This window comes from Bos grunniens, chromosome 21 (genome assembly GCF_055505025.1).
Source record: "Bos grunniens cultivar Pamir isolate PY7600 chromosome 21, Bosgru_T2T1.0, whole genome shotgun sequence".
Lineage (NCBI taxonomy): Eukaryota > Metazoa > Chordata > Mammalia > Artiodactyla > Bovidae > Bos > Bos grunniens.
This window is the reverse complement of record NC_141185.1, coordinates 5,258,936-5,276,136: the sequence shown is the minus strand read 5'-3', so window position 1 is coordinate 5,276,136 and position 17,201 is coordinate 5,258,936. Positions and strand designations below refer to the sequence as shown.

At 50.6% G+C, this 17,201-nt stretch overlaps 1 protein-coding gene across 4 annotated transcripts in view; it reads left to right on the top strand.

Annotated features, from left to right (window-relative positions):
• WDR25 (WD repeat domain 25) overlaps positions 1-17,201 on the top strand; it is a 148,950-nt gene that overhangs the window by 94,478 nt on the left and 37,271 nt on the right. For all 4 annotated transcript variants that reach the window (XM_086365125.1, XM_086365126.1, XM_086365128.1 and 1 more), the window contains one exon: positions 10,110-10,240. In XM_086365125.1, the coding sequence (XP_086221251.1) occupies positions 10,110-10,240 (131 nt within the window). The remainder of the gene's footprint in view (positions 1-10,109; positions 10,241-17,201) is intronic.

The following is a 17,201-nucleotide window of genomic DNA, read 5'->3' as shown; positions in this document are numbered from 1 at the left end:
GAAACGTCAATACCTGGCCTGAAATATGGAGGGCCAGCCACATTTTATCTCGTTAATTTATAGTTCTGACGGGCTGTTGGCTTATAGAACAACCATGAATCAACACTTAAATAAAATCTGCTCACAGATTAATTATTTTTGGTGCTCTCATTTCAGTCTGTAGTCTTCCTAACAAAACGTCTCTGGTACATTCGGCTGAGGTGGTCTTGGGGAGCACTCGTCGACTCCTCCAGGGCGCAAGTGAGTCAGTGTCCGGCATACCAAGTCAGCCTGACTCCTCGGAAGCCCCCGGCCAGCTTGTGCTTGTTCAGTTCCAAGTGGCGCTGGTTTCTTGCAGATTCCAGCCTGCAGCCTGGCTGGTGAGGCCTCGGACTTAGCATGCATTTGTTGGCTACAAGGGAGGTGGTCCTTTCCCTGGAGCCCCCAGGGCGCTGGGTGGTCAGGATCCCTTATTGTCCTTCCTGTGCCCAGTCAGCTCTCCCAATGTGTGACTAGCCCGTGCGGGGCATCCGGGCAGTGCCACCTGGTCCCAGCTCCCGGATACTGGAGGCACGGTGGGACCGAAGGAGCTTGGATGGGGTGCAAGCCGGGTGTCCTTGGGGGAGGGTCCTTGAGCTGTCTTTCTGCATCTGTGAACTGGGTAGCAGTGCCCAGCGGGTGGGCTCGTCGAGGGGCACAGCTGAGATCACATGTACAGAGTAAGTGCCTGCTGCATGGAGGCCACTTAGCAAAGCAGCTCCTGCCCCGCTCCATCTCTGCCCTACAAGGCCTGACAGAAGGTGGGAAATGATGGCCTTGTTCCTCTGAGCATCCGGACCCAGCTGCTGGACGATTTCTCCAAACGGGGCAGCTTTGGTGGCTCAGTTCCGAGAGCCTCCCAAGAGGCCCTGAGCCAGCTTCCTAGCGTGGCCTTGATCCCACGTGTGAGTCTAAGGGCAGATGGATGGGAAGACCACCTTTCAGGGTCTCCCAGCTGCTTCTCCATCTTTTCCTTCTCCATGACAGGATGGCCTGGTGGGGGGTAGCAGCTTTCTGCTCGTCATGTGTTGGCACCTGCCCTTTCTTTGGGGTGGGTGTCCTCTTTGCTCAGACCCCACCACCCACAGCCTTGCTGTCCCCAGCCCCTGCCTGGCTTTTCCTGCTCTGGGATTGCTGTGTCCCTTGGCATGGGTATGTGGGCCCAAGTGGCCAACCGGGACTGGCCCCACCAATAATCATTGCTCTTGTTTTCCAGAAAGTGTCTTCTGGTGCTTCCCTCGTTTTGCATCATGATTGGGGCCTCCATCACAGAAACATGGAAAAAGGGAATGACAAAGTGGCCAGTGCTCATGGTGGGCCAGGCCGTGGGCCCTCTAGCCCTGGTTCCTGGCACCCTGTTTGGCCTGTATCAAGCTGAAATGAATAAGTGGATATTAGGCCCTCTGCTTATTATGTATTTAGTCTCCACACTAACCAGTCAGTGAGATATTTTTATCCCCATTTCATTGACTCAGACACCGAGGCCTGGTGTTTGGTGACCTGCAGTGACAGAACTGGGGTTCAGCTCCAGCCTGTGAGACTGGCAGAGGCTCTGGCCAGTCTCCTGGCGTTTGAAGGGCAGGAGTGGGTTCCCTCACCACGTCTGTTTCTGGGTTGCAGGCCAACAGTTTGTGTAAACTGAGTCCAGGAGAGCCTGCTTGGCCCTCTCCCGAGCAGCTGGCTCCCTGCCTGCCGAGTGGAGGATAACTCCTGGCGGTGGGGTGGGGCGGCGGGCCTCTGGGAAGGAGCCGCACCCAGGCCGATCCGGACTCATCCCTCTGATGAAGTGAGTGGCTGTCCTGGCTGCACCCCTCCTTCCGGCAGGAGGAGTGTTTGCCCTGATGATTTTAGAACACTTGGCAGAGGAAGGGGTGAGAAGCCTCCAAATTAAAAGACCCGAGGAGAGTGTCAGGGGCTCGCTCAGCTCTGGAGAAGGGGCCCAAGGGGAGGCTCCTTGTGGGGCCACAGCCTGCAGAGCAGCGCTGCCCCGAGGGGCCTGGGTGTCTCTAGTCCCAGGCTTTTCAGCACCTTGACTGTTTTCTAGAGCATCTCAGAGGACCCTGGTTAAGCGTTCCCCCCGTGCCCATGGAGAGCAGGAAGGCCTGCTGCCAGTGGGCATGGATACGGCGCTCCCGAGGGTGCGGGCATGTTCGTGTCATCACTCCTTTGGCCCTAGATCCAGACATGGAGGCTGTGCCCCCCTGATTCAGGCACGTGTCCCCATTCCCACCCACGTTCTTCTCTTCCGCCTGCAGGAGTATCTCTCTCCAGTCCCAACCTTAATTTCTCCCCCTCTTTCCACACAGCTTCGGGGTGAGAAGCTGACCCTAACTGTGGATATATATGAAATCGGGTGCTACCATGCTTGAGGAGGCCCCCGCCAGCCCTGTATCTCACACTTGGAATGTGCCTCTGAGGCCCCTCCCCGCCTCCACAGACGTCCGTCTTGTCATCTGCTAGTTAAGCTCATGCCAGCCCTCTGGATAAATCAAAGGTGGTTTTTAATCAACGGTGCTATTTCATTCATTACCGTTATTGCACAGCAGTGGTGGCTTTATCTCTGTGTGTGTTTAATTACGATTGCAGTGCAGTTTGGCTCCCTTCGCAGGTAGGATGACCTCCGTTGATTGACCCCGGAGCCTAAACACGGTCACGGCTTGTTCATGTCCCAGCGGTGACCTCCGAGTCCCAGAAAACCAACTTAAGTTATACCTTTGGGATGGACACTTTCTTTTTGCAAGTGGAGAACTATTTTTTTTTTTTTTTAAAGTTAGTAAACTCAGCCCTGTCCAGTTAATTAAATGCAGTGGCCAAGCTTGATGTAAGAGAAATTTCTATAACTACTGCCATTTCTTCTGTTACTACGGCTGCTGCCGCAGCTGCTGTCTTCAGGCCTGTCATTTGTCCGGAGCTCTCTGTCTTACCTGCATTGTCTCTAATTCTCAGAACAGCCTCTGAAGGTCAGATCTGTTATCCTGATTCCTTGTACCGGGAGCCCACAGATCCGAGAGGATTGCCAGCTGATCCAGGGGCTGCCAGCTTATCCGTGGGGAGAGCGTGCAGACGTGGGCCTGTCTGAACTCTGGCCCGGGCCCCTCCCCAGGACTCAGCCCGGCATGCCAAGGCAGCCCTTGTTTCTGATCTGCAGAGTTTGATCTGAAAGTTAGCAAGCTCCTGTTCTTGTTAACTTCGAGTCAGGATGGTTAAATTTACAGCTGGCTGAATACTTCCCAGAGGATGAGTGTAACAATATTGATTTTAGTGGAATGAGTCATATGCCGCCTGCCTGGGAACACGAGCTCCATCACCCGCAGCCGGCAGTCGCAGCCAATCCCTTGTCAATGTCTCCGCAGCCCGCTCCCCAGCCCGCGATGCTCACGCAGAGCCCAGGAGAAGAAAAGGTCACGGTGTACCCATGGGCGGGCAAGGTGGGGTGCAGCCGGCCGGGCCCCAGGGTCGCTTGGGTCCAGCCTCTGTCCCAGCGTGACCAGTTTGTGTGACGTCCCCTCTCTGTCCTCCGTGCAGCCCGCTGTGAAACAGGTCCACGCAGAGTTGCAGTAGGACCCATGCACGCCCCAGGCAGGGGCCCTCTCCCCTGAGAAGAGGGCCTGAACTTCCCTGCAGTCTCTTGGGGACCCAGGCTTGGGTTTCACCTGAGTTGTTACGTGCCAGGACCTGGGCTGGGATGCAGACCTACTGAGGGGGCTGGAGAGGCCCCTCAGGGCCCTGGAGCTCGCATGACGAAAGGGCCCTGCATGGTAGGTGTTAGGGTGGACAGATAGTGTCGCCCAGCCACGCGGGTGGTCACCTCGGGGAGCTCAGTGTGTCTGTCTGAGAAAGGGTGGTGGGGGCTCCCTGAGGAGGACCCCGGCCGGCGTGACTAGCTGCCTTGTCTCAGCAATATCGGTGACGGCGCCCTGGCGGCAACAGGAGTGTCGAGAGAACAAATTGCATTTCTGCGTTCTATTTCCAACATGTTTTTGCTTTAATGGAGAGTTATAGTTTGTTTGTATCATTATTGATTCACGGAGGCAAAGAAGTGATTTTTCCTAACTCCAAGAGGGTCTGAACAGTGCTTATACCGGTCAAGTTCATTATAACACAATCAATAACGTCAGTGTTAGTGGATTAAATATTTTAAAACTCAGTTTCTTATAAGCAGCATACAATGAAGAAGTGGAATTTTCCATAACAAATGTGTAAACAAGTCGGATGCGTCTCACGGTTAGAGGTTATATATAACCAAGCGTTGTGCTCAGAGTCTCATGGCCCCGGGAAGGGATGTGATAACTATGCCGCCCAGTTTCTGAGAAGTTTCAGAGCAGGAGCACATGTGACAGGCCAGGACCTCCGCTTCCATCACGGCTATCACCTTCAAGACAGTGTCTGATAAATGTTTGCCAGCCTTATCCATGTCTCTTTAAGAAAATGTAAAGGCCAGCCCGGGGCATCATATTCTCATAGCCTCAGAACAAAAACTTAAGTCAGTAATCTCTCAAGTCTCCTGCTGTTGAAAACTCATATCCCTTGGTTTTAGCTTTCAGTTTAGCTAAGGATGAATTCAATAATTTGGGGCTTAGTTGTCTTCAAACCAGAAGAGTTTCCCTTTGTTGTTTGCTGTCTGCTGGGCCTTCTAGAATCCTCTGCATCCCACGCTGCTTACTGCCCTCCCAACACGTGCGCGTTTGAGGGCACGTGACTCCGCGGAGAAGGGGCCTGCCCAGGGTCGCTCTCCTGAAAGTGACAGAGCTGGGATGAGCCCTGGGTCTGTGTGACCCTCAACCCCTCCTCGGTATCACCTTTCGCTTTGCACAGGTTGCTGGGGCCCTGATTGCATTACAGTCTCACCCCAGACCTCCTTAGGTTGTGTCTCTCGAAAATTAGGGATCTGTAAGCTGTGAAAGTGCTGTACTCAATATGCCAGCAAATTTGGAAAACTCAGCAGTGGCCACAGGACTGGAAAAGGTCAGTTTTCATTCCAATCCCAAAGAAAGGCAATGCCAAAGAATGTTCAAACTACTGCACAATTGCACTCATCTCACACACTAGTAAAGTAATGCTCAAAATTCTCCAAGCCAGGTTTCAGCAATATGTGAACCGTGAACTTCCAGATGTTCAAGCTGGTTTTGAGAAAAGGCAGAGGAATGAGAGATCAAATTGCCAACATCTGCTGGATCATGGAAAAAGCAAGAGAGTTCCAGAAAAACGTCTATTTCTGCTTTATTGACTATGCCAAAGCCTTTGACTAGGTAGATCACAATAAACTGTGGAAAATTCTTCAAGAGATGGGAATACCAGACCACCTGACCTGCCTCTTGAGAAACCTATATGCAGGTCGGAAAGCAACAGTTAGAACTGGACATGGAACAACAGACTGGTTCCAAATAGGAAAAGAAGTATGTCAAGGCTGTATATTGTCACCCTGCTTATTTAACTTCTATGCAGAGTACATCATGAGAAATGCTGAGCTGGAAGAAGCACAAGCTGGAATCAAGATTGCTGGGAGAAATATCAATAACCTCAGATATGCAGATGACACCACCCTTACGGCAGAAAGTGAAGAGCAACTAAAAAGCCTCTTGATGAAAGTGAAAGAGGAGAGTGAAAAAGTTGGCTTAAAGCTCAGCATTCAGAAAACTAAGATCATGGCATCTGGTTCCATCACTTCATGGGAAATAGATGGGGAAACAGTGGAAAGTGTCAGATTTTATTTTTCTGGGCTCCAAAATCACTGCAGATGGTGACTGCAGCCATGAAATTAAAAGATGCTTACTCCTTGGAAGGAAAGCTATGACCAACCTAGATAGCATATTGAAAAGCAGAGACTTTACTTTGTCAACAAAGGTCCATCTAGTCAAGGCTATGGTTTTTCCAGTGGTCATGTATGGATGTGAGAGTTAAACTATGAAGAAAGCTGAGCGCCGAAGAATTGATGCTTTTGAACTGTGGTGTTGGAGATGACTCTTGAGAGTCCCTTGGACTGCAAGGAGATCCAACCAGTTCATCCTAAAGGAGATCAGTCCTGGGTGTTCATTGGAAGGACTGATGCTGAAGCTGAAACTCCAATACTTTGGCCACCTCATGTGAAAAGTTGATTCATTGGAAAAGACTCTGATGCTGGGAGGGATTGGGGGCAGGAGAAGGGGACAACAGAGGATGAGATGGCTGGATGGCATCACCGACTCAATTGACATGAGTTTGAGTGAACTCCGGGAGTTGGTGATGGACAGGGAGGCCTGGCGTGCTGCTGTCCATGGGGTCGCAAAGAGTTGGACAAGACGGAGCGACTGGACTGAACTGAACTGAAGCTTATTAAAAAATGGAAACATTTTTTAGTTTTGGTCCCTTTTAACAAAGAAAATACAGCAGAGGCCGAGATATTACAAGTAAAAGTAGGAAAAAAAGATATAAATTATGGCTTGTCTTCCAACTGGAAAATTTTAGTACTTAAAAGACATAGATTCTCAGTCTCTTTAGGGAATGGAGAATGAATAACATAGTCAAATACATTTTTTTTTCAGCAAAAATGTTCAGTCATTATCTTTTAGCAGCTCGACTTTCACTTTTCCTCTCCTCTCCCCCGCCCCCTACCCGTACCATTGCTGGCAAGACTGTATCACTACACTTTTTGAAAAAACATGGCTAATTCACTGCCTTTCCTGAAATAAGCATATGGTTATATGATATGGTCCAAGAAACAGGGAGGATTATTTTTTTCCTCCAGGCAGATAGTTTGTTTTTCCTTTTGGACTTAAGGGTTGGCAGTGAATTGCAAATGAGCAAGAAGTCGGCATTAGGCACAGTTGTTTCCTTCTGAAGAGAAGACTTGTGGCCTGCTAGGGCCTTCTCGCATTGCGGGAGCTGCAGCGGCACCTGGACGCTCCTTTTCCAACAAGGGATCGTGATGATTGCCTTTCCCCTGAGCCCCCATGCGGGTCCCCCAGCCCTTTGGCTGAAGCGAGGCTCCTGAGGCCAGCCCTGGGGTGCACAGGCTGGCAGCCTCTGTTCCATCCTTCCTGGACGGGGAGCCTGCTAACTGGGCTCTTAAATGCTGGGTTTCTTTCTTTCATCTTCCTTTTAAATATTTGTGTACTTGGCCGCGCGGGCTCTTAGTTGCGGCGTGTGGCATCTTTTGGTGTTGGTGGCAGCACGTGGGATCTTGACTTGTGGCATGCGGACTCTCAGTTTGCAGAACGTGGGATTGAACCCGGGCCGCCTGCACTGGGGCTGTGAAGTCTTGGTCCCTGGACCACCAGGGAAGTCCCACGCTTGGTTTCTGACCATGGTTTTCTGACTTGGTTTCAACTGTAGCAGAAAGGCGAGGAAGAGTTTGGGTTCCAGACAAGTTTCAGGAAAGGCAAAGAAAGAGGAAGAACGAGAACAAGAAGTACCAGGTTTCCAATGAGATTCATTCCCCGGGAAGCAATTTTTTTGGTTAACTTGAGAGAGTTGCTTGTCTTTTGAGCTAATGAAAGGGGCACAGCACCCAGAACACTACAAGTCTGTTCATCTTCCTGATGCTTCACAGGGGAGTTATTTATTAGAAAAGCAGTATTATGACAGCATATCAGCGTTATCTTACTACGCCTCGAACAATGCATTTCCTTGGGCGAATCACGTCTTCCCACCTTGGTTCACGTGCGTCCTTCTTTAATGTTCCTGTGACTCAAGAACAAGTGCCCAGCATGGTTGTTCTTGCCACACTGCTATTTACAGTCCCAGCTGTAAATGGCTTTTCAACGTGGCGCCGGGCAGAGAACCGTATTTGCCTTAACTGCTCTTCTCGGGTTGGACAGCGAGGCTACTCTTTATGGTCCCTGCACTGTAGTCAGCAGTGCGATCCCAAATGGCCAGCCCTTGACAGCACGTCGTGATGACACACGACGACCACGGAGGTCTCTGTGTGTTGCATTTTGTAGCAAAACAGTGAAGGGGCTTATTGAGCTTAAGGAGGCATAGAGTCTTCACTTACAAAAAGTCAAGTGTTTCCAGAATTTCCTCAGATGACAAGTGACTGCCAACTCTAGGCCCTTAGAAGATATTCGGGGAAAAAAAAAAATCAACATGTTTAATCATCCATCAAGGTAAAGGTGATACTTTAACAAAGAGCAAGAGAGTAGCCTCTTTCCAAAAAGTTTGTATCCTGGAGAGGACATTTTGAAAACAGATGTTTTTAATCATTTGTATTATTCTGTAATTTTTGTTGCCCCAAATGATGTGAATGTATCACCTATTAAAACTTTGATTTTTGCACTTTTAACCCAGGAACAGTGTTTTTCTAATCTGCTCTAAAATCCTGTAAATGAAAATTTCAATGGATTGTGAATTGGGTTGTTAAAGATTAGTTGCAGGAGCCATTATTTTGCATTAGGGGAAATGGAGCTTTATTAGCAAAATGTTCATAAAAATCCTTTGCATCAGTGGTAGAAGAAAGTGGGAAATGTCTCTCCTGTTTCCAGCGGTAAATGTCTTCCATTCTGGCTCCTCGAATCTCTGGAAGGAGGCTTTTGGGGCTCTGGCAAACTTCAGGGTCTAAACTGAGGCTGTAACTCAGCTGCTGTCAAGTCCCCGAGTCAATGAAAGGTCCCTAGATTACAAAACTGGAATAAGTATAGTCCTGCTGCTCTTACTAAAAATATCACAACTCATTTGGTTTAATCATTTCCAAGAGGTTTGTTGCTACTCTTAGTAAATGGCATATTAAAGTGTGTTTTAAAATATGGGTTATTTTATCCTTTTGTCCTTGTCTCAAAATCATCTTTTTTTTTTGGTAATTGTTTTTATATTCATAATACATTGGTACAGTAGCACACTGTGTCACTTATTTATTAAATAAATATACCCATGTTGGCATCGTATGCCTAAGGGTGTTCCTGTGCTGTCAGACAAGTTTGGAGACCAATGATCTAGGCAAATTGGCTTTATCAAGACTTCTGCTGTAACTCTCAAGAGCACCAGTTGATGACTTTTATCTCCTCACCTGGTGAGCTGCTAGAGCATTTAATTAAGTATGGTCCTGAAGGCAAAGCCAGGCGGCCTTCCGGAAGTGCTTTTTAAATCCGTGGGCCCAGTGCATCTCCTGGGTTCCTGTGAGAGGAGACTCTGCTTGAGATCTTGGCAGGGCACTGGCTTCCGGCTTCTTAGGTCCCTAACTGCCTCCACCTCAGTCCAGGGGAGGGTTTTCGAGGGCCAAAGGCGGTCAAGGATGCCCCTCCTGGGCTGTGGCACTGTGCAGAGGAAGGCACGCTGGCTTTGGAGGCCAGTATACCTTGGCTCAGCGCAGAAGTTCCGTTCCCCACGTGCCCCAAGTCTGACCTGTTCTAAATGATCGACAATTCTGGCATTTTTATGGCTTACCTCTAAGTGATCTTGGTGATAAAGAAGATATTTTCCACAGCAGAGTTACGTGCATACAGGCAGACATTTGCACAGTGCCTGAGGGTGCTTGATTGCAGTATCATGGCAGATAGAAACGGTGGTCCACACGCCTTTCCTCCAACCTGTGGCCTGAGTCACTGTGATGTCACACTCTCATTGATCACTCAGGGTCTGATGGCACCCCACCTGCCACACTCTACCGCAAACCCCACCCACCGCATCCTATTGCAAGCCATAAGGGTGTGATTGTAAGGTGCTGATCCTAAGAAGAATCACTTTGGCTCATCCCGCTCTTGGTTTTTACACTGCCCGATGAGTAATCTATGGTATTAATTGTGTAGCTTTGGAGCTGTTATTCAGTCTTCCTGAGCCTTGGTTTCTTCACACTGCAAAGTGGGTTTAGGGTTGACATGTGCTTTAACTGGGTTGATGTGCATGGGTTTACTGTGTACCTAACAGGTGGTGTTCGTGGATTCAGGCACGTTGCTTATCCCAGCGGGTAGGGGTGCGGTGGGGTTGAGCTAGTGGAGGATCTCAGGTAGCCTGAGAGCGAGCGCAGACGCTACCCTTGCTGAGATTCCAGAAATTCTCCCCTGGCTGCCTGGGCCCAGGCGGCTGTGTTCTGTGGCTCCGTACCAGGCGGCGTCTTAATGTTAAGATATTTAGTTTGTGACCTGAGTATCTTCTGACTCTCTGCGTTTTGTGTGTTGTAGGAACCCAGCTGTTCAGCAGCCAGAGTGACTTCAGGATCACCGCCCTGAGGTTCCATCCGAGAGACCACAGTGTTTTTGTATGTGGCGGCTTCAGCTCTGAAATGAAAGCTTGGGACACAAGGACGAGCAAGGTAACACCCATCTTCCGCACTTGGCCTTTCCAGGAGAGCTTCCTGGACAATCTGAATGATTGGGGGCGGGTCAGCATCTATATATAGGACCCTCGAGATGGAGTAATTACCACTTAATATGTAATCAGTGCAAAGCATAATTTTTAGATGTTTTGAAAGAACAGTCTTGAGTCATTAGATATTAAAGCGTCGTAGGTGCAGTTCTCTGCGAGCATGTTGCTAAAAATATTTGTGGAGCGCCTACTGTGTGCAGATGCTTCCAGATGTTAGAAAGTGAATCAGCCTTGGGTTACTCAAGGGAGTAATATTTGGATACAGATCAGTGGTGCGGAGGGGTGCTCTTTGTGTGTCTATGTGTGCGCGTGAGGGGAGGGGGCTTGGGGCGGGGCCAGCATTCACTCAGGGCAACGACGGCTTCACAGCGGAGACTGTGTTGCCTTCGGGGCTTAAAGGCTAGTCCCCATCAGTCCCATAGAGAAGCAATTGTCCAATCTCATCCGTTACTACAACCTGCTGCTCCCATTGCTTCCCTCACTTAAGACATGGCATCTCCATCCTTCTGGTTGCTCAAGCCAAACCCATCATCACGCTCTCTGCTCCTGCTCTCATCCCCCGACACCCGAACCATCAGCAGATCCGTTTGTAACTGTGGCTTTAAGCCGCCCTTGTCTCCCGCTTGGGTAATGGCAGCGCTTTCCTTTCTGATAAATGTCTTCCTGGCAACACCACCCCACCTGCACCAGCCCCAGCCCCTGACAGTGTGTTCCTAACACAGCAGCCAGGTAGCCCGTGATAGCGAAAGTCGGATGTGTCACTCTTGAGGTCAGCACCGTTCAGGCTCAGGTCTCACTCGCAGTAAGGGCTGTGTCCCTGCAGTGGCCCACAGGGGCCCCTTCTCTGCCGCTCTGGTCCCAGCAGCCTCCTAGCCGTACCTAGAGCACGCCGGCGCATTCCTGCCTCAGGGCCTCTGCACCTTTGCTCTTCCTGCCTGCAGTGCGCCCCTCCCGGGTTTCTATGGAGAGGTTCCCACCCTCCCTCTTCCAGGGTCCTGCTCAAACACTGCCTCTGCAGGAAGGCCTTCCTGGACCAGGTGCCGGGCAGCCCTGGTGTTCACTAGTCCCCCCGCACCTCACTTCTCTCTGTGTCATTCATCATCATCTGGCCATGGCTGTACGTATCTATTTGTCTGTCTCCCTCCCTTTGAATGTAATCTTCCAGGGCAGTGCTTTCTGTCTGTTTCGTTTGCTGCTGACTTCTAGCTCCTAGACCAGTGCCTGGCACGTGGTGGGCACTCAGCAGAACTTGGTTGACTGAATGAGCAGGTGGAGGCGACCATGCAGACTGTGGGAGACTGGACAGGACCAATGACCTGCTCGACACGGCTGGGAATGGGCCCCAGGCAGTGGGACAGGCGGGCAGAGAGACTTTTAATGCTATGCATCTGGATTTGGATTAGCAGTGGGGAGCCATGGGAGGTTTGTGAGCAGGGGCGGCCAGGATCAAGACTGAAGAAGGACTCAGGGAGGGGCAGTGAGGAAGAACCTCTGGGGAGCCAGTGGTTTCAGGATGTCTGTTTCAAGCCCTGAGAAGCAACGCCCCTGGTCTGAAGGAGGCACCCAGTCTCTCAAATGCTGCAGGGTCATTCATGATGAAACGTGCATCGATCTTGACCTTTGCGGAATGTCAGAGACTGCCGTCCTCTGGCTGGGACCCAGGGGAGTTGGTGGTCCCGTGCTGAAGGGCTCTAGCCTGCTGCACCTGCAGCACAAAAGCCGCTGCCTAAAGGCATCCCCGTCCCGGCAGGTGCAGCGGCCCCCGCAGGTCTGCGCTGAGCAGAGGCCGTTCCGAATGGCTGGGGTGGAAGGTGGCGGGGTGAGGTCTCCAGTGCTGGATTCAGAAGGCAGGCTGGTGCTTCGGATCAGCAGCTGCAGGAAGGTGCTCTCCCACCAGGCTGTGGACGGGGGAGGCTCCTGTTTTGAGGAGAACCTAAAACCAGAAACAGTTTCCTTCAAGAGGACAGGATGTTCCATCCATATGTATCTTGCTTACGGGATTGTGCCTCACACAGAGCGGGGAGAATTAGACATAGAGAGATGTACTCTTTTTTTAAAAGAAAAAACACACATTTTTTTCTTTTACAAAGAGACTATTTTTTTTTTTTAAACAAGAATATTTGGAAAAGAGAGAAAAGCTACCCATAAAGAAGTGGACACGTGGACTTATAAAAGCACTGGAACACTCATGTTTGGGCTATAAATACATGGAGAATGAAAGAAAACACTGGGAAGTGCTGTTGGAGCTGGAAACTCTTAGTCATGCCGTTTGACGGGGCCTCCTGGTCACCCAGCCCCTGCTGGCGGCCACGTCCCTTGGAGGTGCGCTTACTGTTTTTAGCCCCGAAGAGCAACCACGTAAGAAATTACTCGTCAAGGACGCCATCTGATTTAAGACTTTGTTCAAAATATCGGATTTTCTCCCAGGGCAGACGCCAGCTGATGCGCTCTGAGAACGCTAGGGGAGAAGCAATTAGGAGCAGATGTTGCTGAGACTGGTACTGGCACGTTTGCCAGTCCTCTCCCAAGCTAGTAACGTGGGTAACGGGACTGCGCAGCATTTGTTTTTGCTTCCTTTTCCCCAACAATCCGACTGCCTGTCCTCCTCGCTGGGTCACAGGGCTCGTTACATTTGCACCAGCCAGACTCAGGGGATCACTCTGTCTCCCGCTTCAATGAATATTTCATCTGAGAGGTTTGACCCAAGCGCCTCCTGTGGATCCAGCGGGAGGGCCAGAGAGGAGAGGCAAAGGTGCCCGCTTAAGGTGACTCTCCGCAGTCCTGCTGCGCTCCCACGGGGCGTGGGGCTCTGTCCAGCGTGCTGAACTCTCCAGCCCTGCCTGGCGAGCGTGCAGACACCTAGGGCTGAGCAGTGTGGCTCTTATTGCCTTCGGGGGCGGCAGGAAAACTGCAGGAGGTACGCAGACTTTACCTTAAAATCATGACAGATTTCCTCTTTTAAAAATAATGGGAAGGGGACTTCCCTGGTGCTCCCGATGCTGGGGCCCCAGGTTCCATCCCTGGTCAAGGAATTAGATCCCACATGCCATAACTAAATATTCCATGTGCCATCAACTAAGATCTGGTTTAGCCAAATAAATAAATATGAAAAGGACAATGGGAAGGATTTTATTATTTCATATAATATGTGATTTTGTATGAAAAAATTAGAAACTAGAAATAGAAGGGGTGGCCGAGCCAGCTGAAGGTGAACATTCGTAACGTGTACTTGCTTTTTTTTTATTTCAGTGTTCTTTTCCACTGTGTGTTCTTTAAACGTTGATTGGTCTTATTCTTATAGTTTTGTATTTCGCTTCACACGTTTCACACGGCATTCTAAGGGTTTTCCTTACAGTGAGATGAGTTCTTGTAGATGTTCAGTATATCCCTCGGACCCCACACGCCTGGCTGGTTTGCTCCTTGCCTCGTCCTCGGTACTGAGAATGTGTGTCTGACACAGCAGGCATTCAATAAATATGGATCAAATGAATATATTTCAAGTGGTTCAGCTTATTAAACCATTTCCCGAGGTTGGTTTGGAGGACATTTGCTTTCCTTCGGTTTGCCATTTAAAGCTAGTAGATGTAAAGGTGGCGATGAGGGGTCGACCAGCTGAAGCTTAGGGCTACGTCTGGCATACTTCCTGTGTTTGTAAATAAAGTTTTATTGGAACACAGTTCTGGTCATTCACTTGCATAGCAGCCACATCTGCTTTCACACCGCAGCAGCAGGAGTCGAGTTGTTGAACCGAAGACCGCATGGTCCGTAGAGCCAACACAGTTAGGATTTGGCTGACCCTGCCAAGATGGGTCTGGCTCTGGTGTGTGTCACCCCACGTCTGGTCGTGGCTGATCCCCCTGACCTGGCTGACCAGGTGGGGCCCCCCGTGCCTCACCCCTTTATGGGCACCCTGTGGAAATCGTGTGCACACAGAACGTTGTTTCCAGAGAACCATGCCTCAGTCAGGGGTATGCGGGTCCTTTTCTCTCCCTGTTACCGTCCCCAGGCAAACCACCCAGTCTGCTTTATTGTACATTCTGCTGTCAGGCCCATTTGTGCGTCTAGTGTTTTCCACACTTGCAGTTTATTTCCTGCAGCTTGGGCCCCAGAATTCAGATTGCTGGGTTAAAGCAAGTCTGCGTTTTGAAGGCAAGGGGTAGGTGTCTAAGGCCACGGCTGATCCCACCATTGGAGCATGACAGCAGGGCCAGACAGCCTCCTGCCGGGCCCAAGGAGCAGTTGGAACAGATGACATTAAAGCTGCTTTCCAGCCATACATAGACTTTTATGATTCCTTAAGCTAAGCTGCATGATCAATGTCAGGATTCTGGGCTTCTCCGGTCCAGCCCAATTCATTACAGCAAATGGGCGATTTGGCTCCTCTCTCTCTTCTCCGCCAATCTCTTTCCACTCAGGTTTGATGATCAGAGCACATCCCTCATCTCTGCAGTGCCTGACTTCATTTCCGGCCGGTCGGCAGGCTGTGTTCCGCACTAGCCCTCTGAGCCTGCTTACTGGCGCTGGCTCCATGCTGCCAGCATGGGATTTTCTGATGCTTTTTGTCTCCTGACAGTCTGCCCAAATGTGGGTATGGTCTGGAACCCAAGATTTCTGTGGCCTTACCTTTGTGTTACCGTGGGGGTCAGAGCCCCGATGGGCTGCCAGAGCGTATTGACCTCAGCTCCAGGAGACCTGGGCTCCCAGCCTCCCTCTCCCACATGCTTAGCTGGCTGATTGTAGGGGAATCTCTAGGCGAAAGCTTCCCTCCATCGGGTTTCCCCAGTAGTGCAGGAAAGGGGCAGCAAGAGGTCATCTCCGCAGCAGGCCTGTCAACCCTCCCCTACGTAGGAGAGCACCCGGCCGGGGCTCTCGTTAGGATGCGGATTCTGTTTCCGCAGGATGATGTCTTAGTCAGCTCAGATTGCTGGAACAAAGCACTGCAACCCACGGGCGTGGATAGCGGATGCTTATTTCTCATGGTTGCGGAGGCTGGACTCCAAGATCAGGGTGTCAGTGTGGTCGCATTCTGGTGAAGGGTCTCCTCTGGGCTGGTAGATAGCTGCCGTCTTGCTGTGTCCACACATGATGGACAGTGGGCAACCTCTGATTTCTACGCCTTTTTAAGGCCACTGTTCTCACCATGGGCCCTCCACCCTTATGACTTTATCCAAACCTGATTACCTCACAAAGGCCTCAGCCCCAGAAGTCATCACACTGGGGACTGCTGTTGTGCGTTGTCGTCTCAGTCGCTCAGTCGTGTCCGACACTGTGGCCCTATGGGCTGCGGCACTCCAGGCTTCCCGGTGCGCCACTGTTTCTCAGAGTTTGCTCAAACTCAAGTCCACTGAGCCGATGATGCCGTCCAACCATATTGTCCTCTGCCACGCCCTTCTCCTCTTGCCCTCAATCTTTCCCAGCATCAGGGTTTTTTCCAATAGTTGGCTCTTCACATCAGGTGGCCAAAGTATTGGAACTTCAGCATCAGTCCTTCCAATGAATATTCAGGATTGATTTCCTTTAGGATTGATTAATTTGATCTCTTTGCTGTCCAAGGGACTCTCAAGAGTCTTCTCCAACACCATAGTTCAAAAGATCTAACCAGTCAATCCTAAAGGAAATCAGTCCTGAATATTCATTGGAAGGACTGATGCTGAAACTGAAACTCCAATCCTTTGGCCACCTGATGTGAAGAGCTGACTCATTGGAAAAGACCCTGATGCTGGGAAAGGTTGAAGGCAGGAGGAGAAGGGCATGACAGAGGATGAGATGGTTGGATGGCATCACCGACTAAGTGGACATGAGTTTGAGTAAGCTCTGGGAGTTGGTGATGGACAGGGAAGCCTGGCGTGGAGCGACTGAACTGAACTCATTTAGTGAATCATCCTTTTTACAAGAGTAAATTATGGAACTCCAACCTCAGCAAATTAGCTCTCAGCTGAGCAGGTTCTGGCGCTGCAAACTGGAGCAGGCCTGGAGAATCTAGGACACGTGGCTCCTGGAACTGGGAGCCCGGCCTCTGCCCCAGTTCTCTCCCCTTCTGTAAGCAGGGCCAACCCCGGGCGGGCTGGGGCTGAGCGGGCTTTGATGCATTGTTGGACTTTGTGCCCAAGAAGGAGCCTCAGGGGCACTCAGGCCCCCCAGGCCTCAAAAACACCGACTGCACCTGCTCGGGTAATTCTCAGGATGAGATCCGCTCCGACAGGCCCGCACAGTTTTGCTCTAGTGTTGGTTTGACCTGAATCGTCAATCTTCCATGCTTGTTCTACAGCTTTTCTTTCTATTTTTAAAAAATATTTTTAAAAATACAACTTTATTTTTGGCTTTGCTAGGTCTTCATTGCTGTGCTCGCGGGCTTTCTCTGGCTGGGGGCTCCTCTCTAGTTGCGGCGGGCGGGCTTCTCTTTGCAGTGGCTCCTCTTGTTGCGGAACACAGGCTCTGGGGCACGTGGGCTTCAGTAGCTGTGGTGCTGGGGTTTAGTTGCCCTTTGGCATGTGGGATCTTCGCAGACCAGGGATCAAACCAGTGCCCCTTGTATCTTAACCACCGGTAGAGCCCCTTTCCTTTCTTTCTTTTAAGTTTGCAAAGGGGCGTCTTGACTTGCAGATCTTGAATTGGTGTCATGACCTCCTTCTGGAGTTTTGTCCCAGACCCACTGCAGGTGAGTGTCCTCATGCAGGTGACGGTGCGGAGGGGTGGGCAGGGCTATGTTCTGGACCATCCTTCCCATCCTCCTGGAGTCTCATCTCTGCCCCTTGTCAGAGCCTCTCACTCTGGTGTGCTTTCCCTGCAGAGCGTAGACTCCCTGAGGGCAAGAATTTGCTCACTTCTGCTGTATTCCCAGTGCCTGGCCGAGTGCTGGGCGGATGGGAAGGAACTATCGCAGGAATGACTTAACGGCCTAAATCAAG